Consider the following 19,581-nt stretch of genomic DNA (forward strand, 5'->3'; position numbering starts at 1 on the left):
ATGTTTATAATGAAATCAAGAGTAAGTTTATTTAACAATGCACAGGGTTTCAATTAATAACAAGAAGCATTGGAAATGAACAATTACACATAAAAAGTATAACGTGCATTCCAGAGCCTAGACTTAATTAACAAGATACTCTCATATCTAATAAACTTTTGCTCAACAGTGCTTTGTAGCCAGGCTGGCTTTGACCCCTTTTTCAAAAGACAACCTATGCTTTCAGTTGTCTCCTCAGTGACCTACAAGGCTAATACTTTGATTTTAGCCATAAACAGGACACCATCCAACTAATTGGTTTTCCCTGTAGATTTTCTCTTGTCGTCTTTTGCAGACTTTCTGGTACCTGGCTCAGTCTGCAAATAGTCCTTCTTTGTGACAGTACACAATACTACTGTTGCCAGACAGAGAGACTAGTGTCAGTCATCTCCTACCTGAAAGGAACACATCCTGAGGTACATTACCTCCTCATAACCTCTCTTTATCCCAAATTCATAAGAACATAATTATCAGTTTAGATCCACAACTCCTCAATTACTATCTTTACCCTCATGTTCCAATGGCTATGATGATGAGCAGGCTACTGGCTCTTGGTAGAGATCTCACATGCCACCCTTCGGGGAACTTATGGATATATCTGACCCAGGGGATCCTGTAAAACCCTTTACCCTCTGCCAGTTGGTACAAAGGGGCCAATAGGTCACAGTATGGTTAAGGCAACAGGAAATACTTCCAGGCACTACCAATTCTGAGCCAAAACTCATTTGAGTCAAAGAAGGAAGTTTTGTTGGCTGTCCATACAGAAAGATGAAAATGAGTCTGCATGAGAAGTACAATACCAGAGCATGGGTGATGATGCTCTATAAGTTTTCATTCCAATTCTCCCCCAGTCACCAGCCTTCCATCAGGCTGCCTCGACAAAAGAGCCATTGCTGCTGTCCCTCCATAGAAGGAAGATCTGAGATTTTACTCCCAGCTTTTCATGATTTGGAAACAAATGAGGGGTTCCAGAACATTCTTGATATGCACCTCCTCAACAAGGAGATCTGCAATGTCATGATTCTGTCTGGAGAAAACCAGATCCATTCTCCTTTCTCTATTCCTAGGTGACTTTCTTTGTTCTGTGGATTTGAAAGATGCCTGTTTCTACTGTAAAAAGAAAAGGAGTACTTGTGGCACCTTAGAGACTAACAAATTTATTAGAGCATAAGCTTTCGTGAGCTACAAAGTGAGCTGTAGCTCACGAAAGCTTATGCTCTAATAAATTTGTTAGTCTCTAAGGTGCCACAAGTACTCCTTTTCTTGTTTGCGAATACAGACTAACACAGCTGCTACTCTGAAACCTGTTTCTACTGTGTTATTTAAACAAGCTTCGTTTTTCACCCCAGAACAGCAGGCTACATTAAAAGGGAAGTGACCTTTCAAACCCACTTTTTACCCTGAAATGCCTTCCCAGATCCATAATCTTTCAGATCAAGGAAAAGCATGTCACTTCAGTGTCACATGGCCAGCTGGGCAACATTTAGTTTATATTCACACTTAAAGTACTTCACCAGGTGCTCCATGAAGACTTCAGAAGTTATTCTTTATTGTCCCAATGGTCTCAGTGTGAAACTTCTCTGTACTTTCATCAAATGATTCATTTTGTTCCTTTAGTTCATAAGAACTAAGTGCCTTTGAGGGATGGTCACTAAAAGAACAAAGGACATTTGAACTCTGGCTGCAAACTCTGGGGTGACAGTATCTGAGAAAATGTGTTTACATCACAAAGAGATGACTATAAATTAAATACAACTCATTTAGTAGTTTTTCCAAATGAATTTTATTGATCCAAACTCATCAATACAAAATTCAGATCAGGCCTATTATTCTGTAAAATCTGGAGTCTCCAGGACACTACATTGCTTTCAGGCACAGATAGAAACAGGAAGGACCAATGTGTCCCCAATGTCGGAGGCCCCTGCAATGACAGGAAATAGCTGTGTGAGACAGGCCCAGATGATCCAAGCAAATGAACCCTGCTCAGTGCTTCAGAGGAAGGCAAAAAAAATAACAAAACCCCAATGATTCTGCATGACCTGCAGGCCAATCTGACCTGGAGGGAAATTTCTTCCCAACCCCAAATCTGATGATCAGTTTAACCTTGAACACATGAGCAAGAGTCATATTGCAAAGCACTTAGGACCACAGGATTTGCTGCACCACATCAGGTCTTTGGTGCATCTAGTCTGCCCTTCTGTCTCCATCTGTGGCAAATATCTGATGTTTCCAAGGAAGGAGGGAAAATCCCATAATCCCCCTTATAACGATAGTAGGAACTTTGGAGTAGAAACCAAAGTTACCTATCATGTTGTATGAAGGGAATCATTATGTTGTGAGCCTAATCAACAGAAGCAGGTTGCTTGCATTTGGAGCCAGGCAGACAAGCCTGCAACATACTTTTGTACAGTTCTCAACAAGAAGCTAAGTAGAGTGTTTACTGTTTCTTTAAAAAAGGCTTCAATATCTTTTTGTATGTTATAATAGCAAGTTGGCAACAACTATTACACTCCTGGCCAGTTATGAATGGATGAGGAAGAAGTCCTTCCTGTGCTCATGATCAGCTGAAAGCCTGAAGCATGAGATTTCTTGTTATCTCACACAATACGGACGCTAAGTTGAGGCAGCAAATCAGACCTTTGTTTTCTTTTCAAGGACTGGAAGTGAGGGATTTGGGACGTTGGAGGGGAGGTATTAGAAATGAAATAGGGCCATGTTTCATCCTTTTTCCTCACTCTTAGTACCTTACTCTGCAAGCAGCCCCTTTTATTCCAGTGGCCCTTCTTGCAGAGTAAGGGATTCCTCAGCCTGAGGGAGGTTGACAGAATCTGACCCTGATGTAGCACCATAAATATACACAGCTCTTTACTGAGCACACAGATATGGTATGTCCCTGCCCCAAATTACTGACAGACAAAGGGCTGGTTGGTGAAGCCCGCCCTCACCCAGCTGAGCACTGACTGAGTTAGTTCCACTGAAGTCAATGGGACTATTTGTGTGAGTAACTACTCCCCAACAGGAGTGAGGGGTTCACAGTCCAGCCCTAAACATGACACACACAAAATTCACTCTCTGCTGCTGGAGCAGGTGTGGCTGCAAGGCGTGTGAACTTTCTCCAGAGGCTCCTGGGCTTTGCTGATGGTCTCTGATCTCTCTGGCTTTCGCACTTGTAGCTCTCTCTCTCTCTTACCCTCTCTGAAGGGTTTTAGTGCTTGTGCACTGTTAGACCTGTGGAAAGAAATTTCATTATTATAGCAACAATGGTAAACTGACCCTGACTGTACCTGTGCCTGCACCTCTCCCTGCAAAACCAGTTTACCTTGATATTACATTGGACCACTCTTTGATTTACCACAACCATCTAAAAATGCTGCCAAAGTCAGGACCAGGAATAATCTAATCAGCAAATTAGCTGGTTTGACGTAGGGCGCAGGCACACAGACATACTGCACATCAGCCCTAGCACTGTTCTATTCCTCATGTGCCCATGTGGTGTCATTCACCTCACACTAAATTGGTTGACGTCAAATTGAATTCAAGCATGCACACAGGGCTGGCCCACAACATTTTGGCACCTGAGGCGGGAAGCTCAAATGACGCCCCCATACCCCCTCGCTTGGGCTAAAACTTTGAAAGGTCTCAATTCTGCCTTCTTCCTGTTCTGCTCCTCTCATGGTACTGCTCTGCTACCTACCCCAATAAAGGAGAACTAACAAGTTAAAATGCCTTGTTCAAATATTTTAAGTAACACTTAACTTTCAAACGCCTGAACAGCAAATGTAACTTTTCTTGTCTGCATAGTAAACACTGGCATTTTTATCTGTTTGAATAATCAAAGTGGTGCTTTCTGTGCCTTCTTGGTTGCAAAGATTTGAACTGCTTCCTGAAAGTCCACAGTCTGGGCCAGCTCATGCTCTACTGAGATAGTTGCAAGGCCGACCAACCTCTCCTGTGCCATTGTGGAGCATACATATGTTTTTATTAACTTCAGCTTGGAGATGCTGCGTTCTCCACTGGCAACTGTTACAGGAAGTGTTAGAAGAATGCGCAGAGCAACAAAAGAATTTGGAAAGAGGGTGGTCATCTTATTTGTGCACATATATTCCAGAACAGCCTTTGGAATTGATCCTGCTGAAATGTATCTTGAAAGGGCTTTCAGTTTATCACCTAAATCACTCACATCAATATCACCCATGTCATCATGTGTCAACACTGTCTCTAGTGCCCTGCATTGCTGGTGTAGGTCTTCTTCAGGTACAGTGAAGAGTTTTGGAATATCATACAACATCCCAAATATACTGCTGTGTTCCTTGAGCTGCATGAAACATTCTTCAACTGACTGTATTGCACAATCTAGCACCTGGTTAAAGAATTCAACTTTGAATTGTTTGGGGGTCTCTTATGGGATTATCTCATACCTCAAAATCAAAATGTCTTCTTCTTCAGTGACTCTTGTATTCTTGAATGGGTGGGAAAATAGCTTCAGTGTGACAGTTTCTGTGCACTCTTCAGAACGTTTTGAAATCCCTCGTCTGACCAGAAAGACTGTGGGAATGACTTTGCTTTGTCCTGTTGATTGCTCCAGGTATAAGGTCAACACCTTGGAGTCTCTTGCTTACAACATTTACTTCAAACAGTATGTCATGCCACAACACTAAGCCACACAGAAATCTGAAGTTATGATATGTGTCTGATGATTCCATTTCCTTCTGCCACTGTTCTCCCATGAACAATTCCTGTCATAGCATTATCCTCCATAATGGCAACTATGGCATCATCTATCTTCCCAATTCGGTGTTTGATAGGCTTTATCACCTCCACTCGACTTTCCCATCATGTGGCACTCAGTGGTTTCAGTGTTAGAAAGGATGTTCACAGATGTTGCTTCAAAATTTGCCATCAATGAGTTGATGCAGAGAAAAATACATAGATGCTTTGAATTACATTAAAAAATTCAGCAGCCTCACTAGAAGCTGATACTGCATCACTGACCACCAAGTTCAATGAATGAGAACTGCATGGGACAAAAAAAGCTCAAGGGTTTAACTCTCAGATCCATGTCTGCACTTCTCTGTTCTTTCCTCTCGCGTTGGCACGATTATCGTAGTGCTGATCTCTCATGTCAGCTATCACAATTCCCGTATCTTCCAGCTTTTTAAGAAGCACATTTGTCATACCAGCTCCTGTAGTATCATCAGTGTCAATAAATTCTAGAAAATGTTCTCTGACAGTCATCATTGCAGGGACAGTTTCACTAGGTTCTGTTGTTGTTACAAAACACACCATTAAAGTAATTTGTTCCGTATTGCTGATGTCAGGTGTGCAGTCCAGAATAACAGAGTAATACGTTGCTGACTTCAGATCTGCCACAATCTTCTGTTTGACTTTTGTTGCCAGTAACTGTATGCTCTCATTTTTAATTGTTATTCCAAGAAAGTGGTGTGTGTACATTTCTTGGGTGGTGACGCTTCTTAGGTGCTCCTGGAGTACAGCATCGAACTCAGCCATCAGCTCCACAATTTTAAGGAAGTTTCCATTGTTTGGCACATGCAGCTGATCTGAAGTGCCATGCAGTGCTAGGTTTTGTGTAGCAAGCATTCTCACAATGGCAATGAGCCTTTTCTGAACATTTTGACAGTAAAGAGACTCTGATGCAATCTTCTCTTGATGTTGATCTTCTATGGTGGCCTTTAACCTTAGTCTCATCTCAAGCTCTTTCCACCTATGGAATGCTCTCTGGTGATTTGCTGCCTTCTCATGGCATGCCAGATTTCTAGCCAGATTTTTCCAGTCCTTTGTTTCTGTAGAACCCAATGTGGCTGGAACATTAGACTGGAAGAGTTTGCAACAGAAACAGTATGCAGCATTCTGGGTTTTTGAGTACATAAGCCATGGCCTCTCCACTTTGTCACCATTGGGGATTTCACGCCAGTAATGTGTGGGATGGAAACTTCTATTTTCATTGTCTTTGGGGAACATGAAGTTTTTCACTTGCTGTGGCCCATGCAGTAGAAGGAAGTGCCACAGGCTATTGCTAAAGTGGGTCCACAGTCCTGGAGCATCTAGACTTAAGGAACTAAACTCAACAGCAGCTGTTTCTTGTGCCTCCACCACACTCTTCTCTGATCTACACTTTTCTTCAGGAATGTGCATGATTACATCCATCTGAGATGGAGATATGGATGCTGCAGATATGGATGATTAACTGGAAGACCAAGCATCTCCTCACCACTCACATCCTCACTGAGGCCGGAAGGCTCACCGTGGACATTTGTGTCTCTGTATCTCAGGAGAGCTCCTTCGTGCTTAGTTACAAAAGCTTCCTTTGCTTTCTTTCTTTTTCTGAATGCAGCCCCAGAGGAGTGTTTTCTTCTTTCACTCATGACTGCTGTTCTGTGCCAGCTATAGCGGCTCTCAACACTCAGTTGAAGGGGACAAATCAGCAGGCTGGTAGCAGGGCCTGAGTGAAGGAAGATATCAGTGTCTTAAGGGCCTAACTGGCTCCTAGTACTTCAGTTGACTGCCTGTTCTCCTCAAGTGAGTTCAGAGAAGCAGCTGGAAACAGGAAGCTCACTGAGAAGCTGATGTTAATCAGTCCAGGCTCCTGGGGGTGCTAGAGAAATACATAAGAGGCTCCTTCTCCTCTCTCTCTGCAGCTCCTGCTGCTTCCTGTTATTCCCCCTCACCTTTTCTCTTGCCTGCCTGTTATGTCTCTTGTGCCCTCCTTCCTTGAGCACAGCACTCCACCATCTCTGTGCATCTAGAGCAGAGAGAATACATATGCACCAGCAGCAGACACAATTTTCTACGCTCTGGGTCCTAGTGGCGCGCCCCCACAGTCTGGCATCTGAGACGGCCACCTCAGTTCCTCTCACAGTAAGGCCAGCCCTGCATGCACATCATCACAGGCATCCTGTACCCCACTCCTATTCAATGGCTATCAGTTCTAAGCAACATAGGCCCTCCACACATTCATCACAGAGAGTCTACAGCTAGAGTGGTGGAAAAGCTACATACCAATCTAAGTCTCCCACTGCACACAGACATCTTCAATCACCCCAGAGCACATGCTTTTCCATGCTGATGATGGGTTCTCCTCAATAATGATCCAAAGCAGTGCAAATTGATGCATGCTCATTCTTATCACCTGAGTCAGATACCACCAGCAGAAGGTTGATTTTCTTTTTTGGTGGTTCGGGTGCTATAGTTTCCATATTGGAGTGTTACTCTTTTAAAACTTTTGAAAGCATGCTCCACACCTTATCCATGCTTTTTGTCCATGGTCCACACCTCATCAATCTGCATTTGTAAGTTACACTTACACAATGAAGAGATTGCACTACAGTACTTGTATGAGGTGAATAGAAAAATACTATTTCTTTTATCATTTTTACAGTGCAAATATTTGTAATAAAAATAATATAAGGTGAGCACCGTATACTTTGTATTCTGTGTTTTAATTGAAATCAATTTTCAATTATTAATTGAAATCAATATATTTGAAAGTGTAGAAAAAATCCAAAATATTTAATAAATTTCAATTGGTATTCTATCGTTTAACAGTGCGATTAAAACTGTGATTAATCACGGTTAATTTTTTTGAGTTAATCGCATGAGTTAACTGCGATTAATCGAGAGCCCTATTCTTAAGGTAAATGTAATAAAAAGTAATGTAAAGTGACTTAAGTTAATTAAATACATACAATAAAGTGGGCCAATAACTTAGCAATTTTATCAGTTCTTATTAAACATTTTAAATAAAACAGTAACAAATAACATGCCTAATTAAATATTTTTTTTTTTTAACTTTTGTTTTCTAAAATGCATTTCCTTAATAACTTTAAACTCTTGTTGCCTTTTGTTACAATATAATATAATTTTGGTACCATTCATCTTTGATTGTAAGTTTTTCCTATATGTTTTGTCCTATGTTGTCGCATGTTATGTGACACGCCTAATTTTTGGTTTAATTTTGTTCCAACAAAAGCTAATTTTACATTCAATTATAAAAAAATCCTTTCTTAACATAAATGGTATCACAATATTTTCTTATGGTTCGATCATAACAATCATAACACCAAATTTAATTTGCTTGCACAGTTCGAAAACATCTGTTATAAATATACATACATATATTTCTGCTTTAATAAATAACACAAATGAAAATATTTTTTTCCTTTGATTTAATAAAATGCTTTTTGTTCAAAGGAAAAAACTTTATGGGAAAACCCTCAACATTAGTGCAAAGGTAATATTGATAAGCTAGTAACTTTTTTTAGTTATTTATAAACTTGGTTTTGCCTTTATCAAATGTTAAAATATAGTTATAAGTATGTTATAACCAAAATCTTTAAAATAACAATATATATTATGTCTGGTTATGTTACAAAAGTTTAAAGTTAACTGAACAGATCTAAACAGGTTCCTACCTTTGTCTCCAAGCTCAAGTAAATTAACTCTAAAAAGCTTGGATAAAAATTCTGTTGCTATCTTCCTTGCTAAAACAGAGTACTTAGTGGGGGGGGAGCAATACATCTTTTGAAAGAAGATTGTGAATGACTGTTTTAACAGTCAAGTGCTATATTTATTATGAAAACTAGTAACATGTTAAGGAAGTAAAAATAAATGGCTACACAAAAACTGGAAAAGCATTTAAAATTGGGAAAAACAACAGCAAAAGCATATCTTATGCTAAAGATGATTTGGCCCCTATTACATTTTAACTTCATTAAGTTTGTAAATAAATGAAGTTCATCTGTGTATAAAATAGGTTACTAAAAACAAGAGAAATTTAAAAAGCAAAAGTGTTTTATTATCATGTTATCCAACTGCTTAAGTACACTGATGACTTCTGGGATTTCCAGTCTGTGGAATGCACCTTTAACTTAGGGTACATCTACAGTACGAAATTATTTCGAAATTATTCTATTCAAATATTCGGAAGCTATTTTATACATTCGGTCTTCTGTGTCCCCACTAAGGAGCATGAATTCAGTGGAGTGCGACCACAGTACCAAGGCTAGCATTGAATGTCGGAGTGGTGCACTATGAGTAGCTATCCCACAGTTCCCGCAGTCCCCGCCGCCCATTGGAATTCTGGGTTAAGCTCCCAGTGCATGATAGGGCAAAAACATTCTCACGGGTGTTTCTGGGTGTGTGTCGTCAGAAAGCTATGTCAGACAATCGTTTCGTGTCTTTTTGGCGTGCAGACACCATACTGCTTTCAGCAGAGGGTGCACCGCTGCTCTCCTGCTACTATGAATCCACCTCTCTTTTCCTCTCATCTTCCTATGTAATCTCTACTATCTACTCTCTCTCTCTCCCTCATCGAACACTTACACTGCCAACTCTGCTCGGCCATTGTGAACCGAGCAGCACAGCTTCCGCCGCCAACTCTGCTCTCCTGCTATTGAAACACTTCCGAGCTTCTCCATGTTGTCTGTCCTGGGCACCCACCTCCGTGAAAGCTACAGAAGACAACCATTTCCTGCTTTTGTTTGGCTACTTTGAACCAAACAGCACAGCTTTCGCTGCCACTCTGGTCTCCTACGTTTCGCGCCCTTTTTCCAGGATTACCTATGCAGGTGCCATAGCCATGGAGCCTGATCAGATCTCCGCTGCAGTTTTGACCATTGTAAATACCTTGCGCATTATCCAGCAGCATGTGCAGTACCTGCAAAACCGGGTAAGGAAGCGACAACAGCGCGATTACAATAGTAATGAGACATGGACACAAACGTCCCTAGAAGCACGGCATGCCGCAATTGGGAGATCATGGTGGTGTTGGGCCAGGTTCATACTGTGGAATACTGATTCTGGCCCCGGGAGACAAGCACAGATTGGTGGGACCACATAGTGTTGCAGGTATAGGATGATTCCTAGTGGCTGAGAAACTTTTGTATGCATAGGACCACTTTCATGGAACTTTGTGACTTGCTGTCCCCTGCTCTGAAGCACAAAGACACCAAAATGAGAGCAGCCCTCACAGTTGAGAAGCCAGTGGCCATAGCCCTGTGGAAGCTTGCAATGCCCGACAGGTACTGGTCAGTCAGGAATCAGTTTGGAGTGGGCAAATCTACTGTGGGGGTTGCTGTGCTGCAAGTAGCCAATGCAATCATTCACCAGCTGCTATCAAGGGCAGTGACTTTGGGAAATTTGGGAAAGCAGGCCATTGTGGATGGCTTTAATGTGCTGGGGTTCCCTAACTGCGGTGAGGTGATAGACAGAATGCATATCCCTATGTTGGCCCCGGAACACTGGAGCGGCCAGTACAGAAACCGCAAGGTGTACTTTTCCATAGTGCTGCAAGCACTGATGGATCAGAAGGGACGTTTCACCGACATCAGCGTGGGATGGCTGGGAAAGGTGCATGACGCTGGCATCTTCAGGAACTCTGGTCTGTTTGAACAGCTGCAGGAAGGAACTTATGTCCCAGACCAGAAAATTATCATTGGGGATGTTGAAATGCCTATAGTTATCCTAGGGGCACCAGCCTACCCCTTAATGCCATGGCTCATGAAGCCGTACACAATCACCGTGGACAGTAGTAAGGAGCAGTTCACCTATAGGCTGAGCAAGTGCAGAAGGGTGGTAGAATGTGCTTTTGGACATTTGAAAGCACGCTGGCACAGTTTACTGATTCTGTTAGATCTCTGCACAACCAATATTCCAATTGTAATTGCTGCTTGTTGTGTGCTCCACAATATCTGTGAGAGAGTAAGGGGGAGACATTTATGGGAGGGTGGGAGGTTGAGGCAACTCAGCTGGCGGCCAGTTTCACACAGCAAGACAACAGGACCATTAGAAGAGTGCAAGAGGGCATGCTGCACATCAGAGAAACTTTGAAAGCCAATTTCATGACTGACCAGAGTACGGTGTGACAGTTGTGTTTGTTTCTCTTAAAGTTACCCGCCCCATATATATATATATGAAAGGAAATAAAGTCACAATTCTTTAAAAACTGTTCTTTATTATTTGTTGCACAAAACATTGAGAAAAATCAGAAGCTAGACGGGGGGGAGGGGGAAGTATTGGTTGGGGGGATGGAGGAGGGAAGGACAAGTCCAGAAACCAAATCAAAATTTAGGATATATCAGCTTTCTGATGTTTGTGCAATCCTCTGGGGTTGACTGTGTGGGTCCCCGTAGCCTCTTTCTCTGTGTTCTAGGGCATCTGGGTGAGGAGGCTATGGAACTTGGGGAGGAGGGAGGGCGGTTATTCAGGGGCTGCAGCGGCAGTCTGTGACCTTGCTGCCTTCCCACATTAGATCCACCATACAGCGGAGCATGTCAGTTTGCTCCCCCATGAGCTTGACCATAGCATCCTGCCTGCTCTCATCATGCACATCCCTCCTCTCTTTATATTCATGTAACGGTTTACACGACTCCGCAATTGTTTGCCTCCACTGATTCAACAGGGCCCTATCAGTGTAGGAGGACTGCATGAGCTCAGCAAACATGTCGTCCCAAGTTCGTTTTTTCCGCCTTCTAATCTGGACCAGCCTCTGGCATGGAGTAGATAGGGGCTGCATTGAAACATTTGCACCTGCTGCGGGAGGAGAAAAAGGGAGGGTAGTATTTTAAAAGATACATTTTAGAGAACAAAAGGAACACTCTTTCTCAGTGAAACAGGCAATTCATAGCACACAGCACATGTTCTTTCTGTACAAGGTCTCATTTTGCCCCTTATACTGAAGTGCCTGCCACTTTGGTGTGAGTAAGCCATCACATGCGGCCAGGCAACAGAATTCAGCTTGCAGGCAGTCTGTGGGCTCTCTGGGATGATTGCTTCACACAACACCCTCCCCCGCTACACACACACACACACCCCCCACAGGGCTCCGATGAGGCTCTGAGCAGGGATGAGCCCTTTAAACTAAATGCAAACAGTCCAGTGCGGCTGGATTTCCCCCCACTTCCCACCACATGGCTCCAATCAAGATCTCACTCACCAGAAGTGCCTTCTCCAGGGTCATGGTCTGGGAGCATGCCTTGGGAGTGGGGGGAGGCTATTGGCTCCAGTGTTAAGAATAGTTCCTGGCTAGGGGGGAAAACAGATTCCCCACTTGCCACCTGTGCACTGTCTGCCTCCTTCTCCTCCTCTTGGTCCTCCAAAAACTCATCATCCTCACTCCGTGCTATTCTCCCCTTGCAGGTGTCCATGGACAGTGGTGGGGTAGTGGTGGCATCACCCCCCATAATTGCATGCAGCTCATGGTAGAAGTGGCCTGTATGAAGCTGTGACCCAGAGTGCCTGTTTGCCTCCCTGGCTTTTTAATATGCTTGCCTGAGCTCTCTGATTTTTGTATGACACTGCTCTGTGTCCCTGGAGTAGCCTCTTTCCATCATGGCCCTGGAGACTTTAGCGTATGTATTTGTGTTTCTTTTTTTGGAACATAGTTCTGCCATAACAGATTCATCTCCCCAACATGTGATGAGATCCAGTACCTCCCGTTTGAACCATGCTGGAGCTTGTCTGCGAAACTGGGACTGCATGGTTGCCTGTAATGGTGGACTCTGCATGGTCACCTGTGATGGTGGACTGTGCTGATGGTCACCTGTGCTGATGGTGACCAAACAGGAAATTCAAAAGTTCCCGGGGCTTTTTCTGCCTACCTGGCTAGTGCATCGGAGTTCAGAGGGTTGACCAGAGCGGTCACAAGGGAGCATCCTGGGATAGCTCCTGGAGGCCAATATCGTTGAATTACATCCACAGTACCTGTAACCCAGAACTGCAATCTCGATTTTAGCACTACTCCACTTGCCAAGGTACAGTACAGAAATCAGCGTAAAGAGCCCTTTAATATGAAAAAACTGGTTTGGTCATGTGGACGGAATCAGTTTTCTTTCAAGGTAACTTGGCTAATTCCGAAATAACCGCGTACTGTAGACCAGGCCTTGGTGCATTCCACAGATGGGAGCTACCAGAAGATATCAGTGCACAGTGACAAAATCACCAGGTGTCCAAATAAGAAAATATATGTGCATTATAAAATGGACTGGTCAACTACACTTCAGTCTACCACATATAGACAACTGAATATGCAATCAACTATTACTGTTGAACCTCAGAGTTACAAACACCTCAGGAACGGAAGTTGTTCATAACTCTGAAATGTTCAGAATGCTGAACAAAATGTTACAGTTGTTCTTTCAAAAGTTTACAATTGAACATTGACTTAATACAGCTTTGAAATTTTACCATGCAGAAGAAAAATGCTGCTTTCCCTTTAGTTTATAGTAGTTTATGCTTAACACAGTATTGTACCGTATTTGCTTTTTTTTTAGAGCTGTTGCGCCATTAAAAAAAGTAATAACGTGATTTTAAAAAAGTAATAGCACAATTAATCGCACTGTTAAACAATAATAGAATAATATATATTTAAATATTTTTGGATGTTTCTACATTTTCAAATATATTGATTTCATTTACAAAATAGAATACAAAGTTATAGCGCTCACTTTATATTTATTTTTTATTAGAAGTATTTGCCCTGTGGGAAAAATAAAAAGAAATGGTATTTTTCAATTCACCTAATACAATTACCGTAGTGCACTCTCTTTAGCATGAAAGTTGAACTTACAGATGTAGAATTATGTTTAAAAAAAAACCTGCATTCAAAAATAAAACAATGTAAAATTTTAGAGCCTGCAAGTCCACTCAGTCCTACTTCTTGTCCAGTAAATCGCTCAGACAAACAAGTTTGTTTACACTTGCAGGAGATAATGCTGCCCGCTTCTTGTTTACAATGTCATCTGAAAGTGAGAACAGGCATTCGCATTGCCAGCTACAACAGATATTTACATGCTAGATGCGCTAAAGATTCATATGTCCCTTCATGCTTCAACCACCATTCTAGGGGACATGTGTCCATGCTGATGATGCATGTTCATTTTCATTTTCTGAGTCAGATGCCACCAGCAGAAGGTTGATTTTCTTTTATGGTGGTTCAGGTTCTGTAGTTTCCACACTGGAGTGTTACTCTTTTAAAACTTCTGAAAGCATGCTCTACACCTCGTCCCGCTCAGATTTTGGAAGGCACTTCAGATTCTTAAACCTTGGGTCGAGTGCTGTGGCTATCTTTAGAAACCTCACATTGGTACCTTCTTTGCATTTGAGAAATCTGCAGTGAATGTGTTCTTGAAATAAACAGCATGTGCTAGGTCATCATCTGAAACTTTTATAACATGAAATATATGGAAGAATGAGGGTAAAACAGAGCAGGGGACATACAATTCTCCCCCAAGGAGTTCAGTCACAAATGTAATTAATGCATTATTTTTTTTAACAAATGCCATCAGCATGGAAGCATGTCCTGTGGAATGGCTGCTGAAGCATGAAGGCGCATATGAATGTTTAACATATCTAGCATGCAAATACCTTGCAATGCTGGCTACAAAAGTGCCATGCAAATGCCTGTTCTCACTTTCTGGTGACATTGTAAATAAGAAGAGGGCAGCATTATCTTCTGTAAATGTAAACAAGCTTGTTTGTCTTGGTGATTGGCTGAACAATAAGTAGGACTGAGTGGACTTGTAGGCTCTGAAGTTTTACATTGTTTTGTTTTTGAGTGCAGCTACATAAAAAAAAATCTACATTTTCCAGTTCCACTTTCACAACAAAGAAATTGCCCTACAGTACTTGTATAAGGTGAATTAAACAAAAGAAATTATATTTTTCATAATTTTTACAGTTCAAATATTTGTGATAAAAATAATATACACTGATTTCAATTACAGCACAGAATACAATATATATGAAAATATAGAAAAACATCCAAAATATTTGATAAATTTCAATTGTTATTCTATTGTTTATCAGTGCGATTAAAACTGATTAATCATGATTAATTCTTTTAATCAAGATTAATTTTTTTGAGTTAATCGTGTGAGTTAACTGTGATTAAATCAACAGCCCTACTTTCAGGTGTCCGGGGGAGGGGGGGAAGAGAGAGGGTCTCTGCTGCTGCCAGATTGCATATTTCTGGTTCCAAATGAGGTGTGTGGTTGACTGGTCAGTTTGTAACTCTGGTGTTCATAAATCTGAGGTTTTATTGTATAAAGACCACTAGCTGGGCCAGATCTAACTGTTATTTAAACTGTATATTATTAAGCAAAATGAGTTTATTCATTTACTTGAGGTTTTAAATCTCTCTTTGGAATACGGCTGAATTTGGTTATCATGTAAAGCAAATGTATTATTACTGTATACTTCTTTGTTATTTTAATATAATAGCATCTTATCAGGAATGTGCACAAAACTCTATGGCTAGTCAAAAGACCATTCCACAATCTGGTATCTTTCAAAATAGGAGACTCCAAAGTCTAGATGGAATTATTGGTTACATTTCAGGATTATTTGAACCTGGGAAGTATATTTAGAACAGGAGTAATATTAAAAATATATTTAAATAAAAAAACAATTATTTTGAGCATCTCTAAAGACAGAATTCATGGCATTTGTTACCTATCAGCTCTGTTTTTGGGGAACCAGAGCACAGTACACAGTCTATGTGACTCACAAAAGACCTCTGCCCTACACATGCACACACACACAGCCTCTGCTTGAACCAAATTCAATCAGAAGAAAGACTTACAAAAAGCAATGAAAAGGCAGTGGAAGACATACCTAAACCCCTCCAGACAAGGGTGACAGGATTAAGGAAACTCCCCTAGCCTCATTTGCATCAAAGATAGGACAGGGAGGCATCTCTATTAGCATACAGAATGGAGAACAGAGATTCCAAGGCAAGAACTGCAGTGAACTCTGGGACCAGAAAAGCAGGAAAGCAATGCATGATGGGTAATCTCTGCTCCAGGTGTTAATGAACTCACACCTACATTCACCCAGCTCAGTAGTTATCAGATCGATTCTAGTAATAAATACTTTATTGGTATCCAAAATCCTGAAGCTACCTAATTGCATTGTGAGCTCCCTCGAAGGAACACCACCCATAGCCAGGAATGATCAGTTCCTATTGTCTAGCCTGAACAACCAAAACAACTTTGGTATACTCCCTTGAACCATCAGTTTACCCATAAACAAATCTAGTGTTCTCCCTTGATCCACTGTTCTTTCCCTACAAAAATCCATACCCGCGCTCAAGTGCTCTGATGCCTGGATCAAAAATCTGCATCAGTTCTTTTAAGAAAGGGAGTACTTGCGGCACTTTAGAGACTAATAAATTTGTTCCTTTTCTTTCTGTGAATACAGACTAACACGGCTGCTACTCTGAAACCTATCAGTTCCATTGGGACTTCATCTTCTCCTGACTGATTGTGTTGGGGGATCTGCCTGTCTCCAGTACTACGGACCCTCAGCTACCACCACCATCTGGGACCTCTGATCGATTTAACCTTCGCAGAGTGGTGAGAACCCAGCTCTCTCTTTCTAGGTATAGCATTCTGACCCTGACTTGTGTGATCAGTTTTAGTTTTCTAAACCTGACTTTTATAATCAAATTTAAGTTAGATTTAATATTATAACTTTTGTTTGTTAGGCTCCCCTGGTATGGTTATTACCTGGCAATGAATAACTTTCTTGGTTAAACTGGTAACTTCTCTCTCTCTTCTCCCTCTCCCTACCCCCCTCCCTACCCCCGGCATGGGTGTTTTTTGGCTTCCCCATTCACTCTGCAGCAACGCTCCTCACACCTAAGCTAAAGATCCCTGCAGTTCCCACAAATCTTGTGGGGTTTGCTCATCAAGTGGGTTACTACCAGAACAATTGTAATGTGAAAGTGGGGATAGGGATGTACTGAACCTGGGGCATATGAGGTGACAGCTTGGAAGTGCTGCTCGACCCAGCCTGCTCAGGCATAATCTATTCCAGTGCGGTTCCCATGACATATGATAGTGACAACTTGGAGGTGCTGTTTGACCCAGCCTGCTGAGTCAAGGAACATATAAGGGGTCAGCTTGGGAGTGCTGATTAACCCGGTCCTCTCAGATTCGCTCTGTTAATGTGTGCGTGTGCATGTTCCTCTGATTCTGGGGCTGGAAGAACCAGCCCTGGGGAACCTAGGTCCTGCACAATAGCTCTATTGGGAGGGAACTTGCAGCAGGGAGAAGTAGAGCTCCATATGAGAACACAAGTGACACAATCAGTACACTGATAGAAGTACAGAACCCCCCCCCCCCAAGAAGTGTAACCTTAATAAATGAGCGTACCCCAAAGTAATGGGCAAATCTGGTAACACATTGTGGACTAGCTACTAAAAATAGTATACGGTGTATAATATGCCTAACATTGCTAAATCGTTTAACCAAAAACAAGCAAAACTTAATAAACTAATCACAACAAATAATAAAAAGGTAAACAAAAATCAGGAAGATAAAGAAATTATTTGTGCTGCTTATAAGAGTTATATGTCAACTACCATAACCAGCTTTCTGGGGAAAAGGAAAAATTACTTCACTGTATAAGTGAGAAACAGTTAGCTAAATGGTATTGTCCTCCTTATATAATAGAAATAATGGTAAATTGGTAATGTGTTAAATTATGTAAATAGATCCCCTTTGGTGCCATTTGTAATGTGTGGTCAGTGACAACACATCCTAAATCGAGGCACATGTTATTTATTCAAAACAATCATGCTAAATGTCTGGTTCCAGGTATACCACATTGGATCCTGACACAATAATATCTGACAAATTAACACTGAGTGGACAGTAGCTATCGGAAAGGCAGCATCTGCAAGGAACAACTAGACCTACTTCAACTACTGGTGCATCATGCAGCAATGCAAATATGAAAAACACTGCATGAGGCCTCTTGTGCCAGGAATGTTTCTGACATCACAACTCCACTGTGTAGCCACAATGGCTTAAATTGCTTAAACGGCTTAATGGCTCAGTGGACGCTGGCCAGAGGAACTCTGCCTGGAGGCGTGAATGGACAGAGGATCGGAAATAGGCCCCACAGTCACAGGAGACTCCATCGGCCAACCTCTTTACCCTGGTTTTATAGATGGCCACTTTAGCCAGGGCCAGGAGGAGGATGACCAGGAAATCCCGTGATTTTGTGGGGTCATGGATAGGGAGTGCATAAATAAGAAGGTGAGGGGGAAAGTGCAAGCAACAATGTAATAAAATATTGGTGAGGAGCTGGAATAGGGGCTGCAGCCTGGCATACTCCAGATATGTGTGTACCAGGGTTTCCCTCACACCGCAAAAGGGGCAGGTGTCTGGGATAGAGGTGAAACGCGCCAAGAACATGCCCGTGCTCACAGCTCCGTGAAGGAGTCGCCAACTGATATCCCCAGCGTGCTTTGGGACTAAAGAGGAATATAGGCTGGCCCACTAGGGCTCCTCACCCTCCAAAGGTGGCAGGAGGTCCCGCCATTTTGTATCAGGGCAGGACACAAGGGTGAGAGCGTGAAGGGTGTGGAGCACGAGCGTGTATAGATGTTTCCTTGGCGGGGTTTGGAAGCATACCAGCTGCATCTCGTGCAGCCAGCTCACGGTGAAAGGCTGAGGGGGTCTGTTGGGTCCACGGGGCAGGGGCCCAATTAAAAGGTCCGGCGGGCCTGGGTTAGAGGGTGGGTGGGGCGTGTCCTCGTGCAGGACCCAGTCGAGATAAACCCGAGCAGCGGGCGGCAAAGCTGCCTTCACCTCCTGAAGTATGCACCGGGGAGTACGAGTTCTGGAGAGCCCCATGCGCTGAGCAAGTGTCAGGGGATCCAGCCAGTCTCTCCGGTCATAGTCCATGAGGTCTCCAACTTTTGTGACTTCTGCCAGGACCAACTCTGGTGCACCGAGCTGGACTCCGCCACCTGCATATGGACCTGGGGGTTGTGTAGCAGGGGCTCTGCGAGGAGATCTGCCCCCTCAGTGGCCACCATGGACCTGGTTGTTGAAAACAGTTTCCAGGTCCGGAGGAGGTCCTGGTAGAAGACCGGCAGTCCACAGAGGTCTCGCGGAAGACCTCTCAGATGGAGATAAAGGAGCTGCCGGTCGTATCGGAGCCCTTGGAAGCGGCGCAGGAAGGCGTGTGCCAGTATGCTCCACGCCGGACTACCTGCACCATAAAGGAGCCTCTGCAGGGCTTGGAGGCAGAAGACATGGACCTGAGTAAGCAGACATTTCAGGCCCTGCCCTCCCTCCTCCAGGGGTAGATGGAGAACCCCTACAGGGACCCAGTGCAGTCCTGACCAAAAGAACTCCAGAACTGATGTCCGGATGTTGGCCAGGAAACCCGGGGCTGGAACCAGGGTGTTGAGCCAGTACCAGAGCATGGACAGGACTAGTTGATTAAGCATCAGCGCTCTCCCTTGAAGGGAGAGGCACCGGAGTAGTCCTGTCCATTTCTGGAGCCACTGTATCACTCTGCCTTCTAAATTCTGCCAGTTCTTCGGCAGAGAGGGATGTGTGGCAGAAAGGTAAACACCGAGATAGAGCAGCAGACCCACGCTCCACCGGATGGCCTGAAGCGCAGGTGGGAGGGAGCTCGCCTGCCATCAGTCCCCTACCACCAAGCCAGAGCTCTTGAACCAGTTGGCCCGTGCAGAGGAGGCTGCCAAATAGATGTCCTGGCAAGCCTCCA

At 43.0% G+C, this 19,581-nt stretch overlaps 1 protein-coding gene across 1 annotated transcript in view; it reads right to left on the reverse strand.

The window, feature by feature from the left end:
• Positions 1-1,831: 1,831 nt before the first annotated feature.
• The window catches only part of TENT4A (terminal nucleotidyltransferase 4A), a 146,717-nt gene continuing 128,967 nt past the window's right edge, over positions 1,832-19,581 (reverse strand). The window contains exon 13 of the mRNA XM_038393292.2: positions 1,832-3,267. Within this exon, the coding sequence (XP_038249220.1) occupies positions 3,262-3,267 (6 nt within the window). The 3' untranslated portion in view covers positions 1,832-3,261. The remainder of the gene's footprint in view (positions 3,268-19,581) is intronic.

Source organism: Dermochelys coriacea, chromosome 2 (assembly GCF_009764565.3).
Source record: "Dermochelys coriacea isolate rDerCor1 chromosome 2, rDerCor1.pri.v4, whole genome shotgun sequence".
NCBI lineage: Eukaryota > Metazoa > Chordata > Testudines > Dermochelyidae > Dermochelys > Dermochelys coriacea.